This window comes from Monodelphis domestica, chromosome 2, assembly GCF_027887165.1.
Source record: "Monodelphis domestica isolate mMonDom1 chromosome 2, mMonDom1.pri, whole genome shotgun sequence".
In the NCBI taxonomy this organism is placed as follows: Eukaryota; Metazoa; Chordata; class Mammalia; order Didelphimorphia; family Didelphidae; genus Monodelphis; species Monodelphis domestica.
In genome coordinates, this window is record NC_077228.1 from 209,819,431 (window position 1) to 209,846,505 (window position 27,075).

Here is a 27,075-nt window from a genome sequence, read left to right on the forward strand (position 1 = left end):
GGTAGAGAGTTGGGGCGGACGTCAGACCCCTCTCTGAGATTGGCTCCAGGCAGAGGAATACAAGCGCTGTGCTGAGATTGACAGGCGAGAGGTGGGTTTATCCTGGAACTTCCTCTTCTGCGATTGGCAAACCGAGAGTAGGAGGGATTGAACTCGTAGTGTAGGGTTGAGGATTAGCTCTCGGTGGAGAATATAGGCACTGGGTAGGGAAGGGAAGAGAGGGGAGGGGAAGGACTCGTGCTCCTCGATTGGCTATCGGGGTGATGGGGGTGGGTACAATAGCCAAGCGGAAGCCTGAGGTTGGCTGACTGGCAAGTGATTGACAGACAGCGGGGCGATCTGCGCGACCAGCGGTTTGTTTTTTCGGAGCGTTCCTGAGGTGGAGAACTGCAACCGGACGGACGGACTGAGGAGAGAGACTCGACTGACTTGCTGACGGAACGGGCTAGGCTGGACGGGGTCCGATCTGGGATGTAGCGGGCCAACCCGCCCATGCCCCAGCGCCCGGCCGGAGCCGGAGCCGGAGCCGGGGGATGTGGCGGGGGCCTTGAGCGCCGCCCGCACCCCCTGCCCGGAACCAGGCCCGCAGCCCTCGGCATGCAGCCCCAGCTGCGGAGGTGACACTCCGGAGCCAAGGAGACGACCCTGCGGCGGCGGCCGCCGCCTCCGCCACCATGGGTGAGTGTCCGTCGCCCTGGCCCTGCCCCGCCCCACCGCACGTCCAGAGCTGGATCCCGGGGGGCCGGGCCCGGGGTTCCGCGACCCGCCCGTTGCAGCCTCCCGGGGCGGGGGCCCCCCAGCTCCGCCCGCTCGTCCCGGGAGGGGAAGCCCCTACCCCGGCCCCACGGAAGAGCCTCCTTGGCGCCCCCGGCGGCAGCTCCTTCCGGGGCTGTTCGGCGGGAAGCTTTCAGGAAAGGGGCTCCCACAGCGGGGTGTGGAAAAGGGGGAAGCCGGGGTTCCCGGCGCCTTCGGGGCGAGCTGGGCGGTGGGGGGAACCCCGGAGCTGGGGGGGGAGAAAAGAACGGACTCCGCCTGGCCCCAATGCAGGCCCAACTGCTGCGGTGTCTTTTCCTTGGTTTGTGCCTCTCCCCGCCCGCCCCGCCTGTGTCATTTCCTTCCCTTGGCTCGCTCGGGCTGGCTTGTTCCCGGGGCTTGATCTTGCTCTATGGTCCCTAGTGCAGGAGGCAGCCTGGGAGGAAGAGAGGGACAGAGGGAGGGAGGGAGGAAGAGGGACTGACCGAGGCACCTCTCGCATGTTACAGTGTATTTGAAATGGATTCAGTTTCAAGTTTTTATTGCAAAAACCCTTACTTCTAATGAGTTCACTACTTAAAAAAAAAAAGTAAGATAAGTGATTTAAGGAAAGTTACATTCCAGAGATGCTTGAGGAAGCAATATTTTCAAACTAATTAGAGTTGCAGAAAAGTACCGTTTAAGGAGGCATTGAAAACACATTCCTTACCCCTCCTCCCCAGTAGTTAAAGTTAGAAAATCTTTAATGGTCAGGGGATTTCACTTATAAATTGTATGGCACTTCTTAACAGGTTGCAGCATTTTATATATAGTTGTATGTAGTCATATATAAAACGCTATTATTTACATAGAGCTATATATAAAGCATCTGTTTAAATTCTAGCTATTACTACTATAACATTTTGGATAGTAATTCATATTCACCTTACAAAGGGAGGATTTCTCCAAATCTTTTTGTCTACAAATTCTGCTACAAAGTTTTATTCCAGGAAGTATTTCCAATATGTTTTACACATAGTCTTAAGCCTTACAGTAATGTTTCATATTCCTTCTCAAAACCAGTGGAATGTAAAATCTTTGAGGGCAGGAATTGTTTAGGGGTTGATTTGTTGGATTTTTTTTCTCTTTGTGTCTCTGCAAGTCCTACCACAGTCTTATGCTTGGTAGGCACTAAATAAAAGTAGTTTGAGTTATATGAACTTAAATTGCTTGAAATACATTGCAGTACTAATAACTTTTTAAAATGTACTTTATTTTATAATACTGTGTTATTTTGATGCATAGTCTAATGAAAGATGAAAATCTATATGAAAGGGTCAAAGGAAGTTTGAGGACTTTAGTTAGCCCATGATGAAGGTAAGTCAGGTTTTATTCACTACTGTCAGCTCTTGCAAGTTCCTAATTTGATTATCATCTTTGCAGATGACACCCAGATCTGTATATCCAGCCCCAGTCTCTGCTCTGTTTCATACCAGCATTACCAATTGCCTATTGTACATTTCAAACTAGATATCCCACAGACATTAGATTCAATGTGTACAAAACAGAACAACTAACTTATTTTTCTCCACTCCTCCTAAACCCATTCCTCTTTAGAATTTCTTTATTTCTGTTAATTGCAGTACTATTATTCTAGTATTCCAGGTTTGTAACCCTGGCATTATCAATGATTCCTCATTCTCATCCAACATATAATAATAATAGCAAATCTTTATATAGTGTGGTGCCTAGCACATAGTAGGCTGCTAGTTGTTATGATTGTTACTGTATAATACTGTAGTATTAACCTACTATGTTCTATATTAATATGCTAAGCTCTTTATAAGTATCATCTCATTTGATCCTCACAACAAGCTTGGGAGGTACATGCTGTTATAATCATTTTACAGTTGAAGAAATTGAGGCAAACAGGTTAAATGACTTGCCCAAGGTCACAAAGCTAGTACCTGAGGCTAGATCTGAACTCAAGTTTTCTGGACTATATAGGCCCATACCTCTATTTTCTGTGTCACCTACCTGCTTCATATCCAGTCAGCTACCAAATCTTCCTCTACAACATTTCTCAAATCCAAACCCTTCTTTCTATTCTTATGGCCACCACTTTAAGTCAGATGCTCATCACCTCTCCTCTGTTTCTAAAGAACATCATAACTTTTCCCCAGTTACTTCTCATTACATTATACATTGTTCCCCTTACAACAATCCTTCAGTTAAGCTTTCTCAGTTTTTCACACTTGGCATTTATCTCCTGTTTCCAAGCCTTTGCAGTGGCTGCCCTCCAGGCTTGGAATGCACTCCCTCCTTACCTGTTCCCTCATAGAATTTCTTACTTCCTTTAACACTAAACTCAAGCACTTCTACTTTCCTGTTTCTGTCCTTCCCTTCCTCCTATCCTAAACTATCTCATATTTATTTTGTATTTTTCCTTATATTTATTTATGTACATATCTCTCCTGACAGTATATTAAGTTCCTTAAGAACTGGGACTGGAGGGGGCAGCGAGGTAGCTCAGTAGATTGAGAGCCAGGCCTAGAGACAGGAGGTCCTAGGTTTAAATCTGGCCTCAGACACTTCCCAGGTATGTGACCCTGGGCAAATCACTTGACCTACATTGCCTAGCCCTTACTACTCTTCTGCCTTGGAACCAATACACAGTATTGATTCCAAAATGAAAGGTAAGGGTTTATTTAAAAAAAAAAAAAGAACTGGGACTGTTTTTTGTCTTTTGTAACCCCAGCATTGACAGTAGAAACTCCAATGTTAATTCAGGCATTGGAAAATACTTCCTCTGACTTTGATATATTATGATTCTAAAAGTCTGGAATTGTATAGTTCTTTCCTTGGCTATACTCAAAAGTTTCTTCTAATTTTAGTTTTCAGAGTGACAAGAGCTCTATTTACATTTGAGATGAATTCAGGAATGCATGTCTAAAGCTAGAAATAATTGTCCAAGCACACTGAATCTCAGTACTACTGAAGAAAAATGACAATCTGGAATTGTTCTCTGAATAAGTGGACATTTAACTCTCTCTATCCCAAAGGATGTCTATTTTCCGATCAAAAACCTAAGGTTCAGATCAGAACCAATATAGACCATGGATAACTGGGACCTGTCTAAAGACTGGATGATCCAGCAAACTTAAGGATTTCCCCCCTTGGGCTAGTCTCAACTGAACCCTGGGGATTTGACTGGGATTTAAGTAGTCTCTATCAATTGTAATTATAAGAACTATCATCTGAATACCCTTTGAAAGAATTTTGGTAACTCTTTGGTTTGAGTGTTTAAGATTTATTCAACCTTGAACTACTTTGAAATTCTTAGCATTTTTATTTTTAGATTTCTTTTTAAAAATTTAAAAAACAACAGGTAATTTATCTTAAGCATAGTCCAAGGGATAGAAAATTATAAATTCATGTCAGTTTTTGAACAGCAATTAGAAATGTTGTAAGGGGTATTGACCTTTATTGGTTCTTGGTATTGGTATTACCAATAGTTGTCACTGATGTGGACAGGCTCTTGAGTTTGACCGCTGAGAAAAAAATGGCTGCTCAAGTAGTTGAAGAAAACTGGTCAGGCCAATTCTATAAAACCTATTTCTTCTTTTTTTTTTTTTTAATAAAACCCTTACCTTTCATTTTGGAATCAATACTGTGTATTGGCTCCAAGGCAGAAGAGTGGTAAGGGCTAGGCAATGGGGATCAAGTGACTTGCCCAGGATCACACAGCTGGGAAGTGTCTGAGGCCAGATTTGAACCTAGGACCTCCTGCCTCTAGGGCTAGCTCTCAATCCACTGAGCTACCCAGCTGCCCCCAAAACCTATTTATTCTAACTATAAAATTTGTATAAAGGATAAGTAAAAGGAAAATAAGTATTGATAAAAAATATTCTCTACATCTAATAAATTCTAATCTATACCCCCCAATCCTTTCTCACAAGAGAAGCCTTCTTGATCACCAAATGGTAATCCTCCTTAATCTATACTGTATAACTAAAATAAAAATTCCAACTTACTAAACCTATTTCCAAAAATTATTATGATTCTAAAAGTCTGGAATTGTATAGTTATGTATAGTGATCTGACAACTTCCTTTCCCTTCAGCCAAAGATCAAACTGCCTGTCAGAGTAATAAGCTGTTCTCGAAGCAGTTGCCCTCTGGCACCACCAGAGGAGTTCTGAAGAATTGCTTAGTAACTCCCCTGCTCTCAGATCAGACACCTTTCCAATTCCTTCAAATTCAAGATGTTTAAAATCTGCCACAACTTCTTCAAGGCTGATCAGAGGAAAGCCAGGAACAATCAGCCTCTAAGTCTCTGTCCCAGAAGTGGCGTCGATTTCTCAACTGATGCTCCCAAATCACCCTGCAAAATTCTCTTCCTCTGACCTTGTTAGAGTTCCATGGCAAATCTTAAAGCAACCCTAGGAAGTCTCAAATCACTTTTATAAACTCTACATCTGACTACAATCTATTCTCAATTAATTTAATTACACTTACATTACAATTATCATTACAGAACCCACATATGTGGATCATTGTAGAATCTACTGCATTTAGGTTAAAATTTTAAACTAGTAGAATATAGTAGTAATGGATGTTAGTCCATCTCTGGAAGTGATGATCTTGGTACATATATTTTATTTTTAATTATTATTAAATGCTCATGTGTCTTGGATTTTAACTATTCTAACTTGGATCAGAATGTTGACGTTTAACTTCTGTGTGCTTCAAAAAGCTCCCTAGAATTTATCTACTAAGTCTTAGCTGGTAGAAGGATGTATAACCCTGGGAATTCACCACCAGTAATGAAATCACAGGTCCTTCAGATATTCCTAACCTCTCTTAATTCTACCTTCCTTCTTTTAATGATTTTTCTTTTTTTAAAAAAAATTTTTGTAGCTTATTTGTACTTAGCTGGTAGAAGGATGTATCACCCTGGGAATTCACCACCAGTAATGAAATCACAGGTCCTTTAGATATTCCTAACCTCTCTTAATTATACCTTCCTTCTTTTAATGATTTTTCTTTTTTTAAAAAAATTTTTTGTAGCTTATTTGTACACATTAACTTCTTGTCATTCACATAAGACTGTGAGCTCTTTGAGATCAGGGACTGTCTTTGGTCTATTTTTGTATCCCCATTGCTTAGCACAGAGTGACACATACTTGGCACTTAATATATGTTCATTGTCTCACCAACTGACAAAATGTATTCTGTAACCTCTCTTCCTAACTTTCCTATTTCTGTCAAGTTTACCACCATTTTTCTTTTTTTTTTAAACCCTTACCTTCTGTCTTGGAGTCAATACTGTGTATTGGCTCCAAGGCAGAAGAGTGGTAAGGGCTAGGCAATGGGGGTCAAGTGACTTGCCCAGGGTCACACAGCTGGGAAGTGTCTGAGGCCAGATTTGAACCTAGGACCTCCCATCTCTAGGCCTGGCTCTTACCACCATCTTTCTAATCATCCAGATATGAAATATCAAGTCATCTTGACTCCTTACATAACCTCAGACCACATATTTAGTTAGTAGCCAGGTCTTGCTTGAGCTAGTGCTAAAATATCTCTTGCATTCATCCTTTTGTCTTTCCTTGCATAGTTACCAGCTTCGTTTAAGCCCTTAATCATCTTTCATCTCTATTATCACAATTGTTTCCTAATTGGTTTCCTTGTCTCCAGTCTCTGAATCTCAGAGGTCCATCCTCCACACAGCTGCTAAAGAGCTCTGTTCAGTAAACTCTCACTGGCTCCTTATTATCTTTGGGAACTTCCTCTCTTTGACATTTAAAGCCTTTAGAACAGGTTTTCACCTTTCTTCCAGCTATATTATATACATTTCATTACATATAGACTAACCAAATTGTCTCTGTGCCTTTGCATAAACTTGCTTCCACCTGTAGAATAAAATTCATTACATCTGTCTCTTAAAATTCCTAGTTTTCTTCAGTTTAGCTCTGTCACCACTTTCTACATGAGGCCTGTCTTTTACTTAGTATTGTCTTTTACTTAGTTTTTGTTTATATTTATTTGTGTTTACTTCTTTTTTCACCTATAGGATATAGGCTTCTTGAGAGTAGGTACTTGTTTATTTTTGTCTTTGTATCGTAAGCTCTTACTTCATTTTACCAGGCACATATAGATGCTTAATAAGTATTTTTTAAAATTAAGAACTAGTAAGTAGTAGATCTGAGGTTTGAGTCCATTCCTTCTGATGGCAAACCCAGAATCTTCTCTAGGACTACACTAAAGAGCTATGGTGAAATCCTGGTATTCTTCAGCCTTTTCCTTGTTCATTGCCCTCCTCTCACCACAGATATGTTTAGAGGGCAGAGCCCACCTTAATATATAGATTGGCAGTGTCTGAAACCTTCAGGGGCACCTCTGGAGGTAGGTAGCTCTATAAGGAGAGTTGCAATTTTGTGCACAAATTGTAATGAATAGCAAGAAAGAAGTGTCCTTCTATAATTACAGGTAAATTTATTCAGAAAATATTAGGTACCAAAATAAAGTTGCTAGGGTGAATTGGTGCCTGGATTTGTTGTGCCCTATATGATATCTAGGAATTTAAAGCAAATAAAAGAGCAATTAAAATACCATAGTATGATTGTTAAATCTTAATTGAAGATCAGTTTACATACTTTTTGGTCAGTAGTCTGCTGCTAGTTGAGATTAATAATACCACTATCATTTTTGTTATTTTTTAAATTTCTAGCATTTACATAGCACTTCAGGTTTGCAAAGTGCCTTACAAATATTTTCCGTTTTATCCTAACAATGACTTTGTAAGTTAAGTGGTATTATTACCCTCATTGTACAGATTAGGAAACTGAGAAAGAAAGAGGTTAAGTTCAGGATCACACAACTGGTATCTGAGATCATCTTTGTACTCAAATTATCTTGACTTCAGGTTCACTTGTGCCACCTAGCTGCCATGGTATTATTCTCATTGTACGTATTCTAAGATTAATTTTCCAGAAGTGGAAAAAGTAAAGGTAATAAAATTGTATGAAACGTGATGAAGAGAAAGAGCATGCAATGTCAGGTGACTTTGTCCAAGTTATTTTGCTGCTAGGAAATTATATCTTTATCTACATAATGAAGTGGTTTGGTTAGATCAGAGGCTTCCAAACTTTATGTAATATCCCACTCACTTTTTTAAAGAAAAATAAAGTTGTGCTTCCCACTTTTCATAAAATAATCTGTAAGATACTTTGTATTATAGAGACAATAACAAATTCAAGACAATTAAATTTAAATAGAATTGCTGACAATCTCAGAAGTTTCCTATAACTATTATTTTCTCAGTTTTTAGAAAGTTCTATGAATAGGGAAGGAACTAACTTATTACCTTTATTTATTACAATGTATGCTACTAAGACCTCTATGCAGAGATTGTTTAAATTCAAGTTTGAATACTTCACATCTGCTATATGACCATTCTTTTGCATCTATCTTGTATGTGGACTAACTCAAAATTTTACCTAGTTTATTTATATGTCATAAAATTACAGAATTTGAGGGTTGAAAGAGATCTTAGTAACCAACTTCTCTAGTACATGGATGAAAGAAATCCTTGCTATATAAAGTACCAAACAAATGTTTAGTCATACAGTCTCTGCTTGAAGACCTCCACTGAGGGGAAATCCACCACCTCTTGAAGCAGGCTATTCCATTTTTGGACAGCTCTTATTGTTAGCAAGGTTTTCCTGGAATATACCTCATATTTGCTTCCTGACAACTTTTACCCATTGCTCCAGGTTCTGTCCACTGGGGCCAAACAGAACAAGTCTATTCCCACTTCTGACTGACAGTCCCTTAAATATTTGAAGATGGTTATTAACCCCCAAATCTATTTTACTCTAGGCTAAACATTCCCAATTTTCTTCAACTCATTCTTACATGTGTTGGATTCAAAGTTCTTCTCAATCTTGCATGACTTCTTCTGGACTCATTAGAACTTTGTAATATTCTTGAACTGTGGTGCCCAGAACTTTAGATGAATTTTGACAAGGATAGAGTATAATGGGGCTATCAGCTCTCTTCCAGACAATATGCCTCTTAATGCAGCCCAAGATCATATTTGATTTTTAAGATCCCGTACCAGTGCTGACTGTGTGTTTAGTCCACTGGCCTTCCCTCTCTCTCTAGAACAATTGTTTTTTAACCTTGCCTTTCCCCAGCTTGTACTGGTGAAATTGATTTTCTTTTTGACTCACTTGTGTAAGACTTGCACTTATCTCTTGAATGTCATTTTATTAGATTGAGTCCAATATTCTATTCTGTCAAGATTCTTTTGGTTGCTGACTGTCATCCAATGTGTGTTAGCTTTCCCTTCCAATTTAATGTCAATGTTGAAATTGATTGAGCATGTCATCCATGTCTTTATCCAGGTCATTGATAAAAATGTTAAATAGCATAGAACCAAGCCCAGTTCTCTGGAGCTCTTCATAGAGGATTCCTGCGACATTGACAATGAACAATTAACAACTTCTTTTTTAATCCAGTCACCCAAACCTATTCTGAATTTATCTGATTGTATTATTGTCTAGTCCAAATTTCTTCCATTGGATTCTCGAGATTAGTACAAAATACTTGTCAGATTCTTTGCTAAAATCAATGTAAACAATATCCATATCATTTTCCTTATTTACTAGTTTAGTAATCCTTTCAGAAAATGGAAATGAGATTAATCTTGCATGATCTATTCTTGAAGAAGCCATATTTGTTTCGGCAGGACTGAGCCAAAAATAATTGAATCATTATAAAAATAAAGATTGTATTTGTTAGGTTAAAGGAATGCCTTCAGGGTCATAAGCAAATCTGTGAGATAAGGGAGCAATTTTTCTTAGAGGACATGGTGTTTCTGGAAAATTTTCTGGAATTTAGTGAGACATGCCTTTTTGAGAAGAAAGAGCTCCTTTTGATTGAATTATCTCTTCTACCCAAAGGTAAGTGGGTTGCCTAGCAATCCCCATCCAGACAGGATACAGAAAATAAGGACACAAAAGAAGTATCTTTCTCTAAATGATCATCCAAGTACAAACATAACAATATGGAAATAGGTTTTTGATCAAGGACACATGTAAAACCCAGTGGAATTGCGTGTCAGTTACAGGAGGGGGTGAGAGGAGGGAAGAGAAAGAACATGACTCTTGTAACCAAGGAAAAATATTCTAAATTGACTAAATAAAATTAAAAAGAAGAGGAAGAGGAAGAAGAAGAAGAGGAAGAGGAGGAAGAATAATCTCTCCCTTGGAGCAACCATGGAATGGGTTTTTCCTTCCTATGTAAAAAATAAAGTTGCTGTCATCCCTAGGAAACTAAGAAACTTGTTAAGTGTCTAATGGATTATAAACTCCTCTAGTAGATTGTAAGTAGATGTGACTCATCTGAAGGCAGAGATCTGGTGTTTTATTTATCTTTCTTTTTTCTCTTATCACCCAGCAGTGTTATTTCATGCAATAGGAACTTCATAACTATTTGTTGAGTGAAATGAAGCACAAAAATGAATTCCCTATAAAAAAATGTGTGCTACTCTGCTGACTCTTCTTTGGGGGGGGGGGGGATTTGAGTATCAAATACCCTCTGATGATTATGGATATAATTTTGGATCTAATTACTTAAGATAATTTACTTTCTAAATCTGAACTCTAATTCTGTTAGCATTAGTATCCTGATCTCTTCCATTTCTGTGATGACCTTTTCCTTTGCTTTTGCTTGTTCTTGGTAACTTCAAGCATGTTGTAATTTTATACTTTTTTTAGTTAATAGTTCATTTAATAACTCATTGGCCTATTAATCTTAAGCCCTTCAATGCATTGGGTTTTTTCCAACATTTAAAATTCAGCTTTTGGCATTCATTCCTAAATTAATTTCATTCTGAATTTTGCACCTTTCATTATACCAAAACTACCTTTAATAAGATCTTTGACAACTTCTTGGGAACCTTCACAACTCTCAACCATATTTAGTACTATTGGCCACCTTCTTGACTGCTCTGTTTTGGTTATAGTTTTTATATCACTACTCTTTCCTTGATTCCCTAATCTGCTTAAAAACTCCTTTGCCAACTTCTTTTTCCCCTATTGCTCTTTATTCTGTCTACTCCTAATATTGTTTTTGTTTAGTTGTTTTCAGTCTTATTTGACTCTTCATGATTCTTTTGCAGTTTTCTTGGCAAGAATATTAGAGCGGTTTGCCATTTCCTTCTCTAATTCATTTTAGAGATAAGGAAACTGAGGTAAACAAGGTTAAATGATTTGCCTAGGATTTGTGTCTGAGGTTAGATTTGAACTCAGATCCTTCTAATTCCAGGCCTGTCACTCTGTCCACTAAAACACCTAATTGCTCCATGTATTGAACCAAATGGCATAATATGAAAGTTATTGAAGAAAAAATTAAATAGGATTACATAGTAAAGTTATATTATTAGGAGATCTCAATTTATATTTCTCAGACTTAACCATAAAATAAACAAGAAAGCAATAGAATTTTAGAAAAGTTAGATATGATAGACCTTTTGAGATTACTGAATGGGATAGAAAGAAGAATACCAATTCTCAGCTGTGTATGGCACCTTTATAAACATTGGCCATATATTAGGTCATAAAAATCTCCCCAGGAAAGGCCTAAAAGCAGAAATATTAAATGCATCTTTTTTCTGACCATAGTACAATCAAAATCACATTCAATTAAGGGCCTTTAGAGCATAAAGTAAAAATTAATTGGAGAGGGCAGTTGGGTAGCTCAATGAATTGAGAGCCAGGCCTAGAAATGGGAGGTCCTAGGTCACTTAACCCTCATTGCCTAGCCCTTACCACTCTTCTGTCTTGAAACCAATAGACAGCATTGATTCCAAGACAGAAGGTAAGGGTTTTTATTAAAAAAAAAAGAAAGAAAGAAAAGAAAGAGGTAAGAGATGTGAATGAAATCTTAGAAAAATTAGAGTTAATAGATGTATTCCTTTTATCTCTATTTTTATCCATATATCTTTTCAGTAGCACATAGTACATTGACAAAGATTGATCATGTATTAGGGCATAAAAACATTGCAAACAAATACAAAAAGGTAGAAATAATAATTGCAACTTTTTCAGATCATAATGCAACTAAAATAATAATTTGTAAGGGTACATGGAGAGGCAAATAAAAAATTAATTGGAAATTAATAATATGACTCTCCAAAATTGGTTGGTTAAAGAACAAATCATAGAAACAATAATTTCATTGAAGAGAATGACAATGAGGAGACATCATATCAAATTCTATGGGATGCAACCAAAGCAGTACTCAGGGGAAAATTTCTATCCCTGAGTTCATATATTAACAAATCAGAGAGGGAAGAGGTCAATGATTTGGACATGCAAAATTAAAGAACTAGAAAGAGAACAAATTAAAAATTCTCAGATAAAAACTAAATTAGAAATCCTAAAAATTAAAGGAGAAATTAATAAAATTGAAAGTGAAAGAACTATTGAATTAATAAATAAGATTAAAAGCTGGTACTTTGAAAAAAACAAATAAAATAAAGTACTAGTTAGTCTAATAAAAAAAAGGAAAGAAGAAAACCAGATTAACAGTATCAAAGATGAAAAGGGTGACCTCATCTCTAATGAAGAGGTAATTAAGAATTATTTTGCCCAATCATATAGCAATAAATATGGCAATCTCGGTGATATGGATGATTATTTACAAAAAAATATAAATTGCCTAGATTAACAGAAGAAATAGAATACTTAAATAATCCCATATCAGAAAAAGAAATTGAACAAGCCATCAAAAAACTCCCTAAGAAAAAATTCCCAGGGCCTGATGAATTCACAAGTGAATTATATCAAATATTTAAAGAACAACTAATCCCAATACTATACAAACTCTTTGAAAAAATAAACAAAGAAGGAGTTCTACCAAATTCCTTTTATGACACAAATATGATACTGATTCCAAAGCCAGGCAGCAAAAACAAAGTAAGAAAACTATAGACCAATCTCCTTAATGAATGTAGATGCAAAAATCTTAAATAGAATACTAGCAAAAAGACTCCATCAAGTAATCACAAGGGTTATTCATTATGATTAGGTGGGATTTATAGGAGGAATGTAAGGATGGTTCAGTATTAGTAAAACCATCCACATAATTGACCACAACAACCAAACCAACAGAAATCACATGATCATTTCAATAGATGCAGAAAAATTCCTTGACAAACTACAACATTCATTGCTATTGAAAACACTAGGAAGTATAGGAATAGAAGGGACTTTCCTAAAAATAATAAACAGTATATATTGAAGACCATCAGCAAGCATCATCTTCAATAGGGATAAATTAGAAGCCTTTTCAATAAGATCAGGAGGGGAACAAGGCTGCCCATTATCACCGCTATTTAACATTGTACTAGAAACACTAGCAGAAGCAATCAGAGAAGAAAAAGAAATTGAAGTTATTAAAATAGGCAATGAGGAGACCAAGCTATCACTCTTTGCAGATGATGGTCTACTTAAAGAATCCTAGAGAATCAACTAAAAAGCTAGTGGAAATAATCAACAACTTTAGCAAGTTGTTGTAGCAAGTTGCAAGATAAAAAATAAGCCCCAAATAAATCATCAGCATTTCTATATATTTCCAACACATCCCAGCAGCAAGAGTTAGAAAGAGAAATTCAATTTAAAATTACCCTAGACAATATAAAGTTCTTAGAAATCTATCTACCAAGACAAACACAGGAATTATATAAACACAACTACAAAACACTTTCCACACAATTAAAACTAGATCTAAACAATTGGAAAAACATTAATTGCTCATGGGTAGGACGAGTTAACATAATAAAAATGACAATCCTACCCAAATTAATTTACTTATTTAGTGCCATACCTATCAAACTACCAAGAAACTTTTTTACTGAATTAGAAAAAACTATAACAAAGTTCATTTGGAAGAACAAAAGATGAAAAATATCAAGGGACATAATGAAAAAAAAACATGTGAAGGAGGGAGGCCTAGCAGACCTAGATCTTAAACTGTACTATAAAACAGTGGTCATCAAAACAATTTGGTACTGGTTAAGAGACAGAAGGGAGAATCAGTGGAATAGACTTGGTAAATAACCTCAGCAAGACAGTGTATGATAAACCCAAAGAGCTCAACTTTTGGGACAGAAATCCACTATTTGACAAAAACTGCTGGGAAATTGGAAAACCATATGGGAGAGATTAGGTTTAGATCAACATCTCACACCCTACACCATGGGTAGATGACTTGAATATAAAGAAGGAAACTATAAGTAAATTAGGTGAATACTGAATAATTTACCTGTCAGATCTATGGGAAAGGAAAGATTTTAAGACCAAGCAAGAGTTAGAGAATATTATAAAATGTACAATAAAAAATTTTTATTACATTAAATTAAAAAGGTTTTGTACAAACAAACATATGCAATCAAAATTAGAAGGGAAGTAACAAATTGGGAAAAAATATAACAAAAACCTTTGACAAAGGTCTAATTACTTAAATTATAAGGAGCTAAATCAATTGTACAAAAAAGCAAGCCATTCCCTAGTTGACATGAATAGGCAATTTTCAGATAAAGGAATCAAAGATATCAGTAAGCACATGAAAAAGTCTTCTAAATCTCATAATTAGAGAAATGCAAATCAAAACAGCTCTGAGGTACCACCTCATGCCTAGCAGATTGGCTAACATGACAGCAATGGAAAGTAATGAATGCTGGAGGGGATGTGGCAAAGTTGGGACATTAATGCATTGCTGGTGGAGTTGTGAATTAATCCAACCATTCTGTAGGGCAATTTGGAACTATGTCTAAAGGGCACTAAAAATCTGTCTGCTCTTTGATCCAGCCATAACATTCCTGAGTTTATACCCCAAAGAGATAATAAGGAAAAAGTTTTGTACAAGAATATTCATAGCTGCACTCTTTGTGGTGGCAAAAAAATGGAAAATGAGGGGATGCCCTTCCGTTGGGGAATGGCTGAACCAATTGTGGTATCTGTTGGTGATGGAATACTATTGTGCTCTAAGGAATAATGAACTGGAGGAATTCCATATGAACTGGAATGACCTCCAGGAATTGATGCAGAATGAAAGGAGCAGAACCAGGAGAACATTGTACACTGTGGTACAATCGAATGTAATGGACTTCTCTACTAGCAGCAATGTAATGATCCAGAACAATTCTGAGGGACTTATGAGAAACAATGCTATTCACATCCAGAGAAAGAACTGTGGAATGTTACAAACAAAAGAGTGGTTGCCTTAAAGTGTGATCGCGAAAATATGGTTTCAAGACAGTATCTTGAATTAAATAAAAAATAAGGTGTTTGCCATGGAAAAATTTCCCAAATATGAAATACCCATGTCAGCTGGATTTTATGGAGATTTTAATTAATACAAATAATGGAATTAAGGAAAAGGGAGAGAGAGAGAGTAAGGAAATAATGGGAAAAGGGCCTAGGCCATTGGCTTAGGCTTGAGCTTTAAGAGAGACTAGTCAAGTCTTTAATCACTCACCACAAGATTTATCCCAAGCAAGATTCTAGTATTCAGAGAGACCCAGCTATTCCAACTAGTCTGAGCTCCAATTCAGCTACCAAAGCTGAATTCCCTTTCAGTCACCTAGAGAGACCAGCCTCCAATTCAGCTCCATAGCTGAATTACCTTTCAGAGGCCTTCTGGCCTCCTTTTAAAGAGAATTTTCTCCTATGTCACCTCCCCTAAGTTTTCACATCTACCAATCACAGTAGATGTTTTCACAGGACTGACCATTCTTAATTCACACCTGAGTAGACTAAAACTTTTGAGTAATTCACACCTGAGTAGACTAATCTTGTTATCACCTTCTCTGGGTAGATTAAAACCTCACTTGCTTGAATTTTTAGAGATTAATTTGACCTTCATAGGTACTTAGCACCTTTTTGTATTAGATCTAAAAATAGACCCAGCTTAAGGGTTTTAGCTTTACTTTAAGTATGGGTTAAGTACTTTTCATTGTTCAGTAAGAAGTTTTACAACTTTATCTTCCCCTAAAGTATGCTTAAGTATGGGTGTAGTAATGCTAGAGTTCCCACCTTCTTGACCAAAGTCCCTTCATTGTTTTAAAATGGGGAATGGTCCTAACCAAATGTTCTGAAGTAGAGTCAGAATTTTTAAGATTCACAGGAAGTAGAAACAGAAGAAAAACAACTGCCTGATCACATGAGTCGATGGGGATATGATTGGGGATATAAACTCTAAATGATCACCCTAATGCAAGTACCAATAATATGGAAATAGGTCTTGATCAGTGACACATGTAAAACCCAGTGAAGTTGCTCCTTGGCTATGGGAGGGAGGTGGGAGGAGGGGAGGGAAAGAACATGAATCATATAACCATGGAAAAATATTCCAAGTTAATTAAACAAACATTTTTAAATTAAAAAAAAAAACTGGGTAAAAAAGTCCCTCCAAATTCCTTTTATGGCATAAGTATGGCCTTGACACCTAAGCCAGGGAGAGTCAAAAAAAGAGAAAGAATATTTGGTGCAAAGTTTTGTTTAAATAAATTTTTTCTTAAACTCTTACCTTCTGTCTTAGAATCAATATTGCATATTGATTCTATGACAGAAGAGTGTTGACTAGGCAGTGGGGGTTAAGTGACTTGCCCAGGGTCATACAGCTAGGAAGTGTCTGAAGCCAGATTTGAACCTAGGACCTCCCCATCTCTAGGCCTGACTCTCAGTCCACTGAGCTAACTAGCTGCCCCCCCCCCCCCATGCAAAGTTTTTAAATAAAATAATAGAAAGAAGATTAGAGCAATATATGCCAACATTCTTAAACTATGACTCGATTGGATTTATACAGGAATGTAGAATTGGTTCAGTAGTACAAAAACTAAACATAATGAACTATATCAATAGCAAAAACAATAAAACATCATATGATTATCTTAATAGATGCAGAAAAAACTTTTTATAAAATGCAATACATTCCTGTTTTTAAAAAATTTAGCACAGGAATAAGTAGAGCTTTCCTTAAATTATAAGCAGCATCTATTTAAAACCAAGAACAAGTATTATCTATAATGGAAATGAGCTAGAACTCTCTCCAATAAGATCAAGGGTAAAGAAAGGATGTCTATTATCACCAGTACTATTCACTATCATATTAGAAATGCTAGTTATAGCAAAAAGATAAGAAAAAAGAAATAAAAGGAATAGAAATAGGTACTGGGGAGAAAAAACTTACTGTTATCTCTTCTACTTTGCAACTTTTCCTATCTTGGTTTTGGTGTATTGTGAGTCTCCATAAAAAATTAAATGGAAATCTTTGGGAAGTTCTGTGGAAACTGCAGACAACACACAAAGGCTAGCAGGCAACACAAAAAGTTCAGAAACTCAGAAATATATTTAACCCAAAAATTATATAAAAGAAAAAAAATCTCACACCTTTTCTTTGGTACAAAAGAAGGGCCAAAAAATTTCATGTGGATTTTCCAGATGGTAGGGGTGCTGTACCCTTCACCCTCATGATGCGGAAGGGATAATTGTATTACATTTTTCAGATACTATGATGGTTTCTTAGAGAGTCAACTAAAAAACTAATTGAAACAACATCATCAGAATTGAAGGATATAAAATAAACACACATGAATCATTTGCATTTCTGTATATTATCAACAAAATCCAGTAGGAAAATAAAAGAGAAATTCCATTTAAAATAATTATAGAGAATATAAAGCACTTGGAAGTCCTATCTGACAAAACATACATAAGAAATATACAAATGCAGTTATAAAATATTTTTACACAAAAACAAATCTAAATAATTAGAGAAATATTCATTGCTCATGTGTAAACCAAGTCAATATAACAAAAAATATAATATTACCTTAATTTATTGGGCACCATCCCAGTCAAGCTATCAAAGAATTTATATGCCTTGAAAAAAAAAAACCAAACTCATCTGGAAGAACAAAAGCTCAATAATATCCAAAGGAATCAATGGGAAAAAAAGGAAAGAAAAAGAACCTAGCAGTATTACATTTCAAACTATTTGACACAAACTGCTGGAAAAAACTGGAAAATAGTCCAGCAGAAGCTATGGAATAGATCAGTGATGATGAACCTTTTAGAGACCAAGTGCCCAAACTACAATCCCTCAGATTGCATGTGAGCCCTGCCCCCTCCCACCTTACCCCAGACAGGGAAGGGAGGAAGCACTCCCATTAGGCTGTAGGGCAGAGGGGTGGGTCATGTGAGAAATGCCTTCATGCGTTCCTGGAGAGGGAGAATGGCCCTCTGGTATGCTCTAGCATATGTGCCATTGGTTTGCCAAAACAGGCATAGACCAACAACTCATACCATATATTAAAGTCAGCTCAAAATGGTTAAGTTATTTAAACATTATAGATGATTTCATAAGAAATTAGTGGAGCATTGAAGAAATTACCCTATGAGTGGGAGATGGGGTTTATAACCAAATGAGATAGAGAAGTTTACAGGAAGTAAAATAGATAATTTTGACTATATAAAATTTAAAAAAATTTCCCAAACAAAACCCATGTAGCCAAAAATTAGAAGAAAGGCAGGAAACTGTGGAAAAAAAATGTTTGCAACAAGTTTCTTGAGTAAAGATCTTACTTCTCAAATATAGAGAACAGAGCCAAATTTACAAAAAATTAGACCCACTCACCATCCAAGTCATATAAAAATGCTTTAAATCATTAATAATTAGAGAAATGCAATTTAAACAACTCTGAAATACCATTTCACACCCATCAGATTAATAAAAATAACAGGCAGAAGAAATGGGAAAATAATATTAATATTAGTCTTTACTGTTGGTGAAGCTATGAACTAGTCTAACCATTCTGGAAAGCAATTTGAAACTATGCTCAAATGGTTATTAATTTGTGAATACTCTTAGAACCAGCAGTAGTGCTGGTAGGGTCCTTGCCTCAAGAAGATCAAAGAAAGAAGAAAAGAACCCATATGTTAAAAAACATTCATAGTACCTCTCTTTGTAATGGCAAAGAATTGGAAACTGAGGAGATACCCATCGATGGGGAATGGCCGAGCGAGTTATGGTGGTAGTGTATGGTCTTTTTTCAGTTGTGTCCAACTCTTTGCTACCCTATTTTGGGGTTTTCTTGTTAAAGATATTGGAGTGGTTTGCTATTTTCCTCTTTAGCTCATTTTTACAGATGAGGAAACTGAATCAAACAAGGTTAAGTGACTTACTCAAGATCATACAGTTAGTGTCTGAGGCCAGATTTGAATTCAGGAAGATGAGTCTTCCCCATTTAAGATTGGGCACTGTATCCACTGTGCCACCTAGCTGCCTCAAGTTATGGGTATGTGAATGTAATAGAATACTATTGTGCTATAAGAAATTATAAAGGAGATGGTTTCAGAAAAACTGGGAAGACTCATCTGACCCGAGGCAAAGTGAAGTGAGCAGAACTAGAAAACCAACTTATACAAAAATAGCAAAATTTGTGAAAGACTAGTAACTGATTGATACAGTGAATCACCACAGTTTCAAAGGACTCATGAAAAAAAAAATGTTATCTACTTCCAGATAGAGAACTGGTGGACTTGTTGTTTAGATTGAACAATATTTTATTCTATCTTTTCATTTTTAAAACATAGCGAATGCAGACTTACATTATGTATGACTTCATATGTGAAATCAATATTGTATTCTTGCCTTCTCAATGGGTAGGGGAAGGGTAGAAGAAGGAGAGAACTTGGAACTGAAATAAAAGTCTGTGTTTTAAAGAATAAAAGGAGGCATAGTACCAAAGAGATAAAAGAGAGCAAAGATCCATATGTATAAACATATTCATAACAGCATTTTTTGTTGTGACAAAGAACTGGAACCAAAATGTGTATCCATTAAACTTAGGAATGACTGAACAAATTAGTGTATATGAATATAATGATTTTATTTACACTCTTAAGAAATGACAAAAGGGACAGATTTCAGAATCACTAGGAAGGACTTGTATGAACTAATGTAAAGTGAGCAAAAGCAGGAGAACAATTTATACAGACTACAACATTATAAAGAAAATAATCCCGTGAGGTTTAAGAACTCTGATCAAGGCATTGATTAGTTGAGATGACAGAAAGCTGATGAATCCTTCCCACCTTCTGGTAGAGAGATGATGGACTAGAGGTGCAGAATGATGCATAATATTTTTAGACATGGCTAATATGTATATGTATGTTGTGTGACTACTTTTTTGTTATAACAGAAGGTTTTTATGCTTTTTGAGGAGTGTTATAGAGAACTGAGGATTGTGGATCGTGGTAGAGTGATACTAAATTATACTATTACACTATAAACAAGAGAGCACAGGAGGCTCTGACACACACACACACACAACTGTGTTAAATCTAAATATATCGAAAACTCCAAAGCTATGCCTAACAGAAATTTATGGCTTTATATATAACCTTATTTTTCTCTTCTCCTTTATATATAGAAATGTTCATGTTTATCAAATTTATGATAATAAAAAGGGAAAATGTTTAAAATAGCTTGACTGTCTAGTTCATTGTGTTAAATCAAGTTGGATGAAATTCAAGCAAGATAAATGTAAAGTCTTGCATTTAGATCAAACTTTGACTTAAGTACAAGAGGGAGGAGGAGCCCTGGTTAGGCAAAAGTTATCTTATAAAAGATCTGGAGGACTGCAAGTTCATCATTAATCAGGTGCATGATATGGCAGCCAACAAAACCTTTGGGCTACATTAAGAGAAGCATAGTTTCCAGGATATGGGAAGTGCTTGTTCCAAAAACATTGGCTCTGGAGTTAGGGAATCTTGAGTGGTGCTTGCCTTCGATGCTTACTGTGTGACCTTGAGCAAGTCACGTAAACTCTCAGGCCTGAATTTTCTCATCTGGCAAATGAAGTAGTTGGACAAGATGACCTTTGAGACACCTTCCAGCTCTAGATCTATGATCTTTGGTCCTTTCCTGATTGAACCATACCTGAGGTATTGTGTTAATTTTAGGGCAACACAGTTGGGGAAAGAAATTGATAAAATGAAGTGTCCAAAGGGGGCAGCCAAAATAATGAAGGGTCTTGAGTCAATGGCATTTGAGAAAAACTAAAGAAATTAGGGTCTTTATACTGCAAAATAAAAGAATTGGGGAACACATGATAATTTTCAAGTATTTTAAACTCATGCCGAAGAGGGGATTAGACTGATACTATTTGGCCCCAGAGATCAACAACAGGAGTAATGAGTGGAAGACGCAGAAAAACAAATTTAGGTTTGATGTCCAGACAAATTTCCTAGCGATTAAAGCTGTCCAAAAGTGGAATGGCTATCCTAGGAGGTAGAAGCTTCCTCCTTCTTGGAATTATTCAAGCAGAAAGAGTGTAAAATGACTTGCTAAATGTATTCTAGTAAGGATTCTTTTGTTTAAAGAGTTGGACTAGATGGCCGCTGAGATGCCTTCTAAACTCAAATTCTGTGGTTCTATGACTTTCCTTATTCCGTTTCCTAATCACCATTGATAGCACCACTTTCCAGTCTTTGCCCTAAGTACTGAAGTATATTTGATTTTTTCTAATATTTCCCTTTCAGCTGCTACCTCTAGTTGCAGTGCTGCAGTTCCTACCTTATTTATGGTTAAATCACCAGTAGCTTTTCCTCATTTCCCTATCGTGTGCATGAAGTATTATCAGATATATCATATTCCTTGATCCAACTGCTCTGGAAAGCAATTTGGAATTATGCCCAAAGGACTTTAAAAGAATGCATGCTCTTATTCCAGCAATACCAGTACTAGGTTTGTATCTTGAAGAGATTTTTAAAAATGGGAAAGGATCTGTTTGTGTAAAAATATTTATATTTGTGCTTTTCATGGTGGCAAAAAAAAATATGGAAAACATGGAGGTGTCCCTTGATTGGGGAGTGGCAGAACCAGGAGAATATTATACACAGCAACTGGAACATTGTGGGACGATCAAATGTAACTGACTTTGCTACTAATAGCAAAGCAATGATCCAGGATAATTTTGAGAGACTTATGAGAAAGAATGCCATCTACATCTAGAGAAAGAATTGTGGGAGTAGAAATGCAGAAGAAAATGTATGATTTATCACTTGTTTATATGGGTATATAATTTGGAGTTTTGGTTTTAAAAGATTACTTCAGTACAAAAATGAAATATATGGAAATAAGTTTTGAGTGATAATGTATGTATAACCCAGTGGACTTGCTTGTCAACTCTGGGGAGGGGAAAAAGGAAGAGGGGAAGGAGACAACATGAATCATGTAACCATGGAAAAAAATTAAATAAAAAAAAAGATATATCACATTCCTAAGATCCCACTAATGGTAATAGGTGACTAGTGAATCAAACAAAAATCCCAATTTTTTTAAACTTCATAGTATTATACCAAATATTTGATCTCAAATTCTCTTTCCCTGTCTTCATCTCTGAGTACATCTCTGCCTATATCCAATACTCGCTTAAGGACACACCTTCTTTTCATCTTTGTTTAATTTTGTCCTTTTCCTCAAATCCTTAAGCTACAGTTAAAACAGCCTACCTTCTCAAAATTTTCCTCTTATGTATTTCTCTCACCAGGTAGCTAATCCTCTATCACCAGTCAGATTCCTATGTGTTTTTGTATCACCTAGACTTTAGTACATTTGTTATTCCTGGTTCCTAATCTCTATGTTGTCCTATTCAGTGTATATCCTTTTTTGTATTTTTTTTTGGTGTTTTTATCATGAAATTATGTGTTCCTTGTAAGCCTACTTGTAAAATGGATGATAGCTATGTTTCTCCCCTCATCAGGTTGTTGTGAGGATCATATGAAATACGTATATTAAGCACTTTTCAAATCTGAAATGCTATATAAATATTACTTATCATTGTGATAAGGTTTTTCTTAAGCCCTTTTTTCTTTTTCAGATGAAACTTACGAATCATGTCAAAATAACAAGCTAGGAAGAAATGTTTAAAATAGTCAGCTCCTTCATTTCTCTCATTATCTTTTTTCCTCAAAGAGCCTAGGATCCTGACCCTACAAGAGATGAATATAGCTTTGGCTTGAGACCAATACCTATAAATCTACATTTGTGATATCAGTTGTTTCTGATTTCAGGAGATAGTGCCAAATCATTCCTAAAGAGTGCATTTTTTTTTTTACCCAAACTTCCCCCCAAAATTCAATCATTAACTGATGCCAAGATCCAACTAACTTCCTGGAAATAAAATATGGCATCTAGTTAAACTACTCTTATAACAGTACCCTTTTCTACAAAATGAAAGATGATGTCTTCATTAAAAAAATTTTCTTTTGTTTGAGAAATAAAGAAACCTGTGTGTATATATATATATATATATATATATTGGATCCCATCTTTGAACTCAATCTAGTTGGTTGCTAAAGACCTTTGAATTGAAACTATTGCCTCCAGAGTTACTAATGATCTTTTGATTACCAAATCCAGTGGTCTTTTCCCAGTCCCCATCCTACTTGACTTCTCAGCTGCCTCTGTCACTTCCTCTCCTCTGAGGTTTTTCAAATCTATACAATTCTCCTAACTGTCTGACCATTTCTTCTGAGTCTTCTTTGCTGGCTTACCTTCCATATTTTGACCCCTGTTTATGTTCCTCAAGGCTTTATCCTGGGTCTTCTCTCTCTTTATACTATCTCAGTGACCTCATCAGCTCCTAAGCTTTTAATTTTTAGCTCCATGCAGATGCCTTAGAGCTAAATATCCTGGTCTTTCCCTTAAATTTCTCATTTCACCAACCTCCTATTGAATGTTTCAAACTGCATGTCCTGGGGACATGTCAAACATAACATGTCCAAAATAGAACTTAATATCCCCCCCCCCCTTCAGCTGGTCTCTCAGAATTGTAATTTTGGCATCATCTTTGACTCATTCTCTCTTGATCCACATTACCTATTCACTTGTTATATCTTGGTATTTCTTTGTCCCCAGTGTCTCTGTCATCCAATGTCTTCTTAGCACTCACACAGTCAAAATTTTTGTTCAGGCCCTCATCAGCTCTTGCTTTATTCTTTGCAATAGCCTTCTAATTGGTCTCTCTGTTATCTCTCTTCCAGTCTTCCTTCCACATAGTTGTCAAAGTGATTCTTTTTAATAAGATCAGATCTGACCATGTCGCTTCCTGTTCAATAATCTCCAGTGACTCCTTGTTGCCTCTAGAATAAAATATAAACTCTTTTGTTTTAGCACGTCCCATGTAGCATTGCAAAAGTGATAGAGAACTGACCTCAGAACTAGGAAGACCTGGTTTAGTTCTCTTCTCTGACACGTATTGGCTGTGTGACCTTGAGCCAACTCATAACCTTTCATTGTTCTAGGTAACTTGAAGAAAGAAAGTTTCAGAGAAAGTGATGACTTGTATGGTTTAGTAGGAATTTTATTTTATATGAAACTTTGTCTACTTGCTTAATTTGGGTATGTGATTTACTTGCCGCCTTAGCAAAGCAGAGTAACATTTCTTTCCTATTCCTTTCTAGTGTTTCATCTGGTATATCTGCTCTGCCATAGTTCTGGAATCTTCTTATCAATCCCAAATTTGGTAATTAAATTGAGAGAACATGGCATGGTAGATAAAGAGCTGACTCAGGTTGTTTGTTCTATTTTAAAGAAAAAAGGCCAAAACTAAAGTTAGTAAAGCAGCAACTATTTTTAGTAAGAAAAAAACAATAGAATTGCCATATCATTAGAAAGTATCAGGCCCCCTTAAACTTGTGAGAAAAGGGGATATGATGGGTGAGCTTTATTGTAACCACCTGATAATTTTGAAATGAACTCATTATACTAGAAGCTTTTATGTCCCAGAGGCAGAATGCTGACTTTCTCTGGGTACCTCTGCTGTGATAGTCTCTGCTCCTCTGTTCCAGATTTTAGATGGACTTTCCCTGTTTGAGCTTCCAAGGGACTGGGCCTGACCCTTTGCTTATGAGCTTTTTTTTTCCCCAGAAGAAAGTAGAATTGGAAAAAATATCAGAACTTTAGTTTGAGAGCCATCAGACTACAAATGAGTGGCTTAAGTTCAGTTTCTCACTTAATAAAAATTGACTTGTGGATGTATCATGTTGAAACAAGTTTCATAGATCTTATTTGGACCACACAGTGGCAGGCAGGGTATTTTCTGCAATTGCCTTTGTGACTTGAAATTTAGTGATCTAACCTATGTTTTTCCCTTTTATTACAGATGAACAGGAGGCATTGAATTCAATCATGAAAGATCTGGTGGCTCTCCAGATGGGCCGACGTCACAGACTGCCTGGCTTTGAGACTATGAAGAACAAAGAAACTGGCCACCCAAGTAGACAGGTAGGTGTGGCTCCTACAAGATTTGATGACCCTTCTAGAGAAAGTTTGCCTTTGAGGTGGGAAATGTGTAGTAAAACCAAGAGCTTCTCTTTACTTTGATACTCATGACTAGAGTGGTAATTACTCCCTTACCATGTCAAATGGTAAGTGATAAAGAAGAGGTAAAGTATCTAAGACTTTTGAAATTTCTAGGTCCTTAATCATGAACCCTAAACATTATTTCTATGACTACAGCATCTTTCTTGTTCATCTGTAAAGAGACTAGAATGAGTAGATGAACTAAAAAGTATTATATCTAACTTTCCATTTTGCTTTATAGATTATCTAGCAAACTGTTTATTCTAGATTGGCTGTCTTTCCAAATCAGAATGTATCCATCCAGTCACTTCAGTAGTGTTCTCAGGAAAATTAAATCAATTATTAGTTTATTTAAAATTTAATAATGACACACATAAAACTTAGGAAGGTAAAATTCCTTCTTAAACATGTGTTCTGAGGGCAGGTAGGTGGCTCAGTGGATTTAGAGCCAGGCCCAGAGATGGAAGGTCCTGGGTTCACATCTGACCTCAGACACTTCCTGGCTGTTGTTAGATTTAAAATAGTTTTGAGCATTAAATAGTTGTAGATAAGAGAGTGGGAGCCATAAACTGTGATAATTAAAATGTTTGGGAGCAAGGGAAATATATATATCAATTATGACCGCTGAAATATGTTTTCTACTGTGTCTTGGGTTTATATAAATATAAGATGGTCGCCAGGGAATATATTCCCAATTTATGAATATGCCCAAGCCAACTGGGTTTTATAGAGAAATTTAATTTATAATACACTGATTAATCAATAGAAAAAGAGAGAAAGTAAGAAAGGAATAAGAATGAAGGGCCTCAAGCCAATAAGGCCTAGACCTCAGTCCTAAGAGATAAATCAGTCAGTTGGTTTTATCACTCACCCAAGATCTCTCTAGGTAAGGCTTCTCATGCCAACCTCAGGCTCTGCCTTCAAGAGAGCCTCCTTTCAAGAAATGTTTCCAGAGAATTCTCCTCCTGACTCCTCCTGAGTTCTCCTTCCACAGCCTCCTTCAAGACCTCTCCAGGAGCTCTCCCTCCAGGACCTCTCTCCTCTCAGACCTCCTTCAGTGCATCAGCCTCCTCAGAGCATCCACTTCTCCAGTCCTCAGACCCCACTAACTTTAAGCCAAAAATCTAAGTTTCCTCCCCTCAGTTCTCACATCTACCAATCACTGTCGATGTCTCCCCTGTGCCAGTGGTGGCTCTAGCTTAACCCAGGACCGCCCAGAGGTCTCTCCCCTTTGCACATGTCTATTGAAGGTCATATTCTCAAATAATTAAATCTTGATCTTTGCTGCAGCCCTTCCTAAATCCTGTTACTTTGAGTAGGGTGGAGATTGCAGTTTCCAAGACCTGGTTCTGTCATTCCAAGTATCTCTATTGTATCAATTCTAAAATTAATCATGACTCAAAGAACTTCCTGTTCTATGCTTAAGCATAGGTCAAAGCTCTTTCCATTGTTTAGCAAAAGGTTTCTGTCCTAAAGTAGTCTTAAGTAGGGAGGAGAAGGATCCTCCCATGCCAAGGAGTTTCATATTCCAATAGAGTTCTTACTATCAGTAGGAGATTTTTTCAAGTATGAAATTTCCCAAAGGGGAAATTTCCAACATTCATAAGTCTAAGAAATTTTAAGGATTACACTGTGTGACCCAGGGCAAGTCACTTAACCCTCATTGCCTAGCCCTTACCACTCTACTGCCTTGGAACCAATATATAGTATTGATTCTAATATAGAAGGTAAGGGTTTAAAAAAACAAACACATTTTCTAAGAGCTAATGTAATATAATTTTTTTTCATTATCCTTACCATTCCTTGCCCCCACTTCCCAGATAATTGAGAGTTGACTTTTTTTCTTCAAAAAGAGCTCTTATTTTTCCAGAAACATTAAACCTACATGATGATTAAAGCTCCAT

At 36.7% G+C, this 27,075-nt stretch overlaps 1 protein-coding gene across 1 annotated transcript in view; it reads left to right on the forward strand.

The window, feature by feature from the left end:
* Nucleotides 1-144: 144 nt before the first annotated feature.
* The window catches only part of MAP3K3 (mitogen-activated protein kinase kinase kinase 3), a 126,750-nt gene continuing 99,819 nt past the window's right edge, over nucleotides 145-27,075 (forward strand). The window contains exons 1-2 of the mRNA XM_007482552.3: nucleotides 145-678; nucleotides 24,972-25,093. Coding sequence (XP_007482614.1) covers nucleotides 675-678; nucleotides 24,972-25,093 — 126 coding nt within the window. The 5' untranslated portion in view covers nucleotides 145-674. The remainder of the gene's footprint in view (nucleotides 679-24,971; nucleotides 25,094-27,075) is intronic.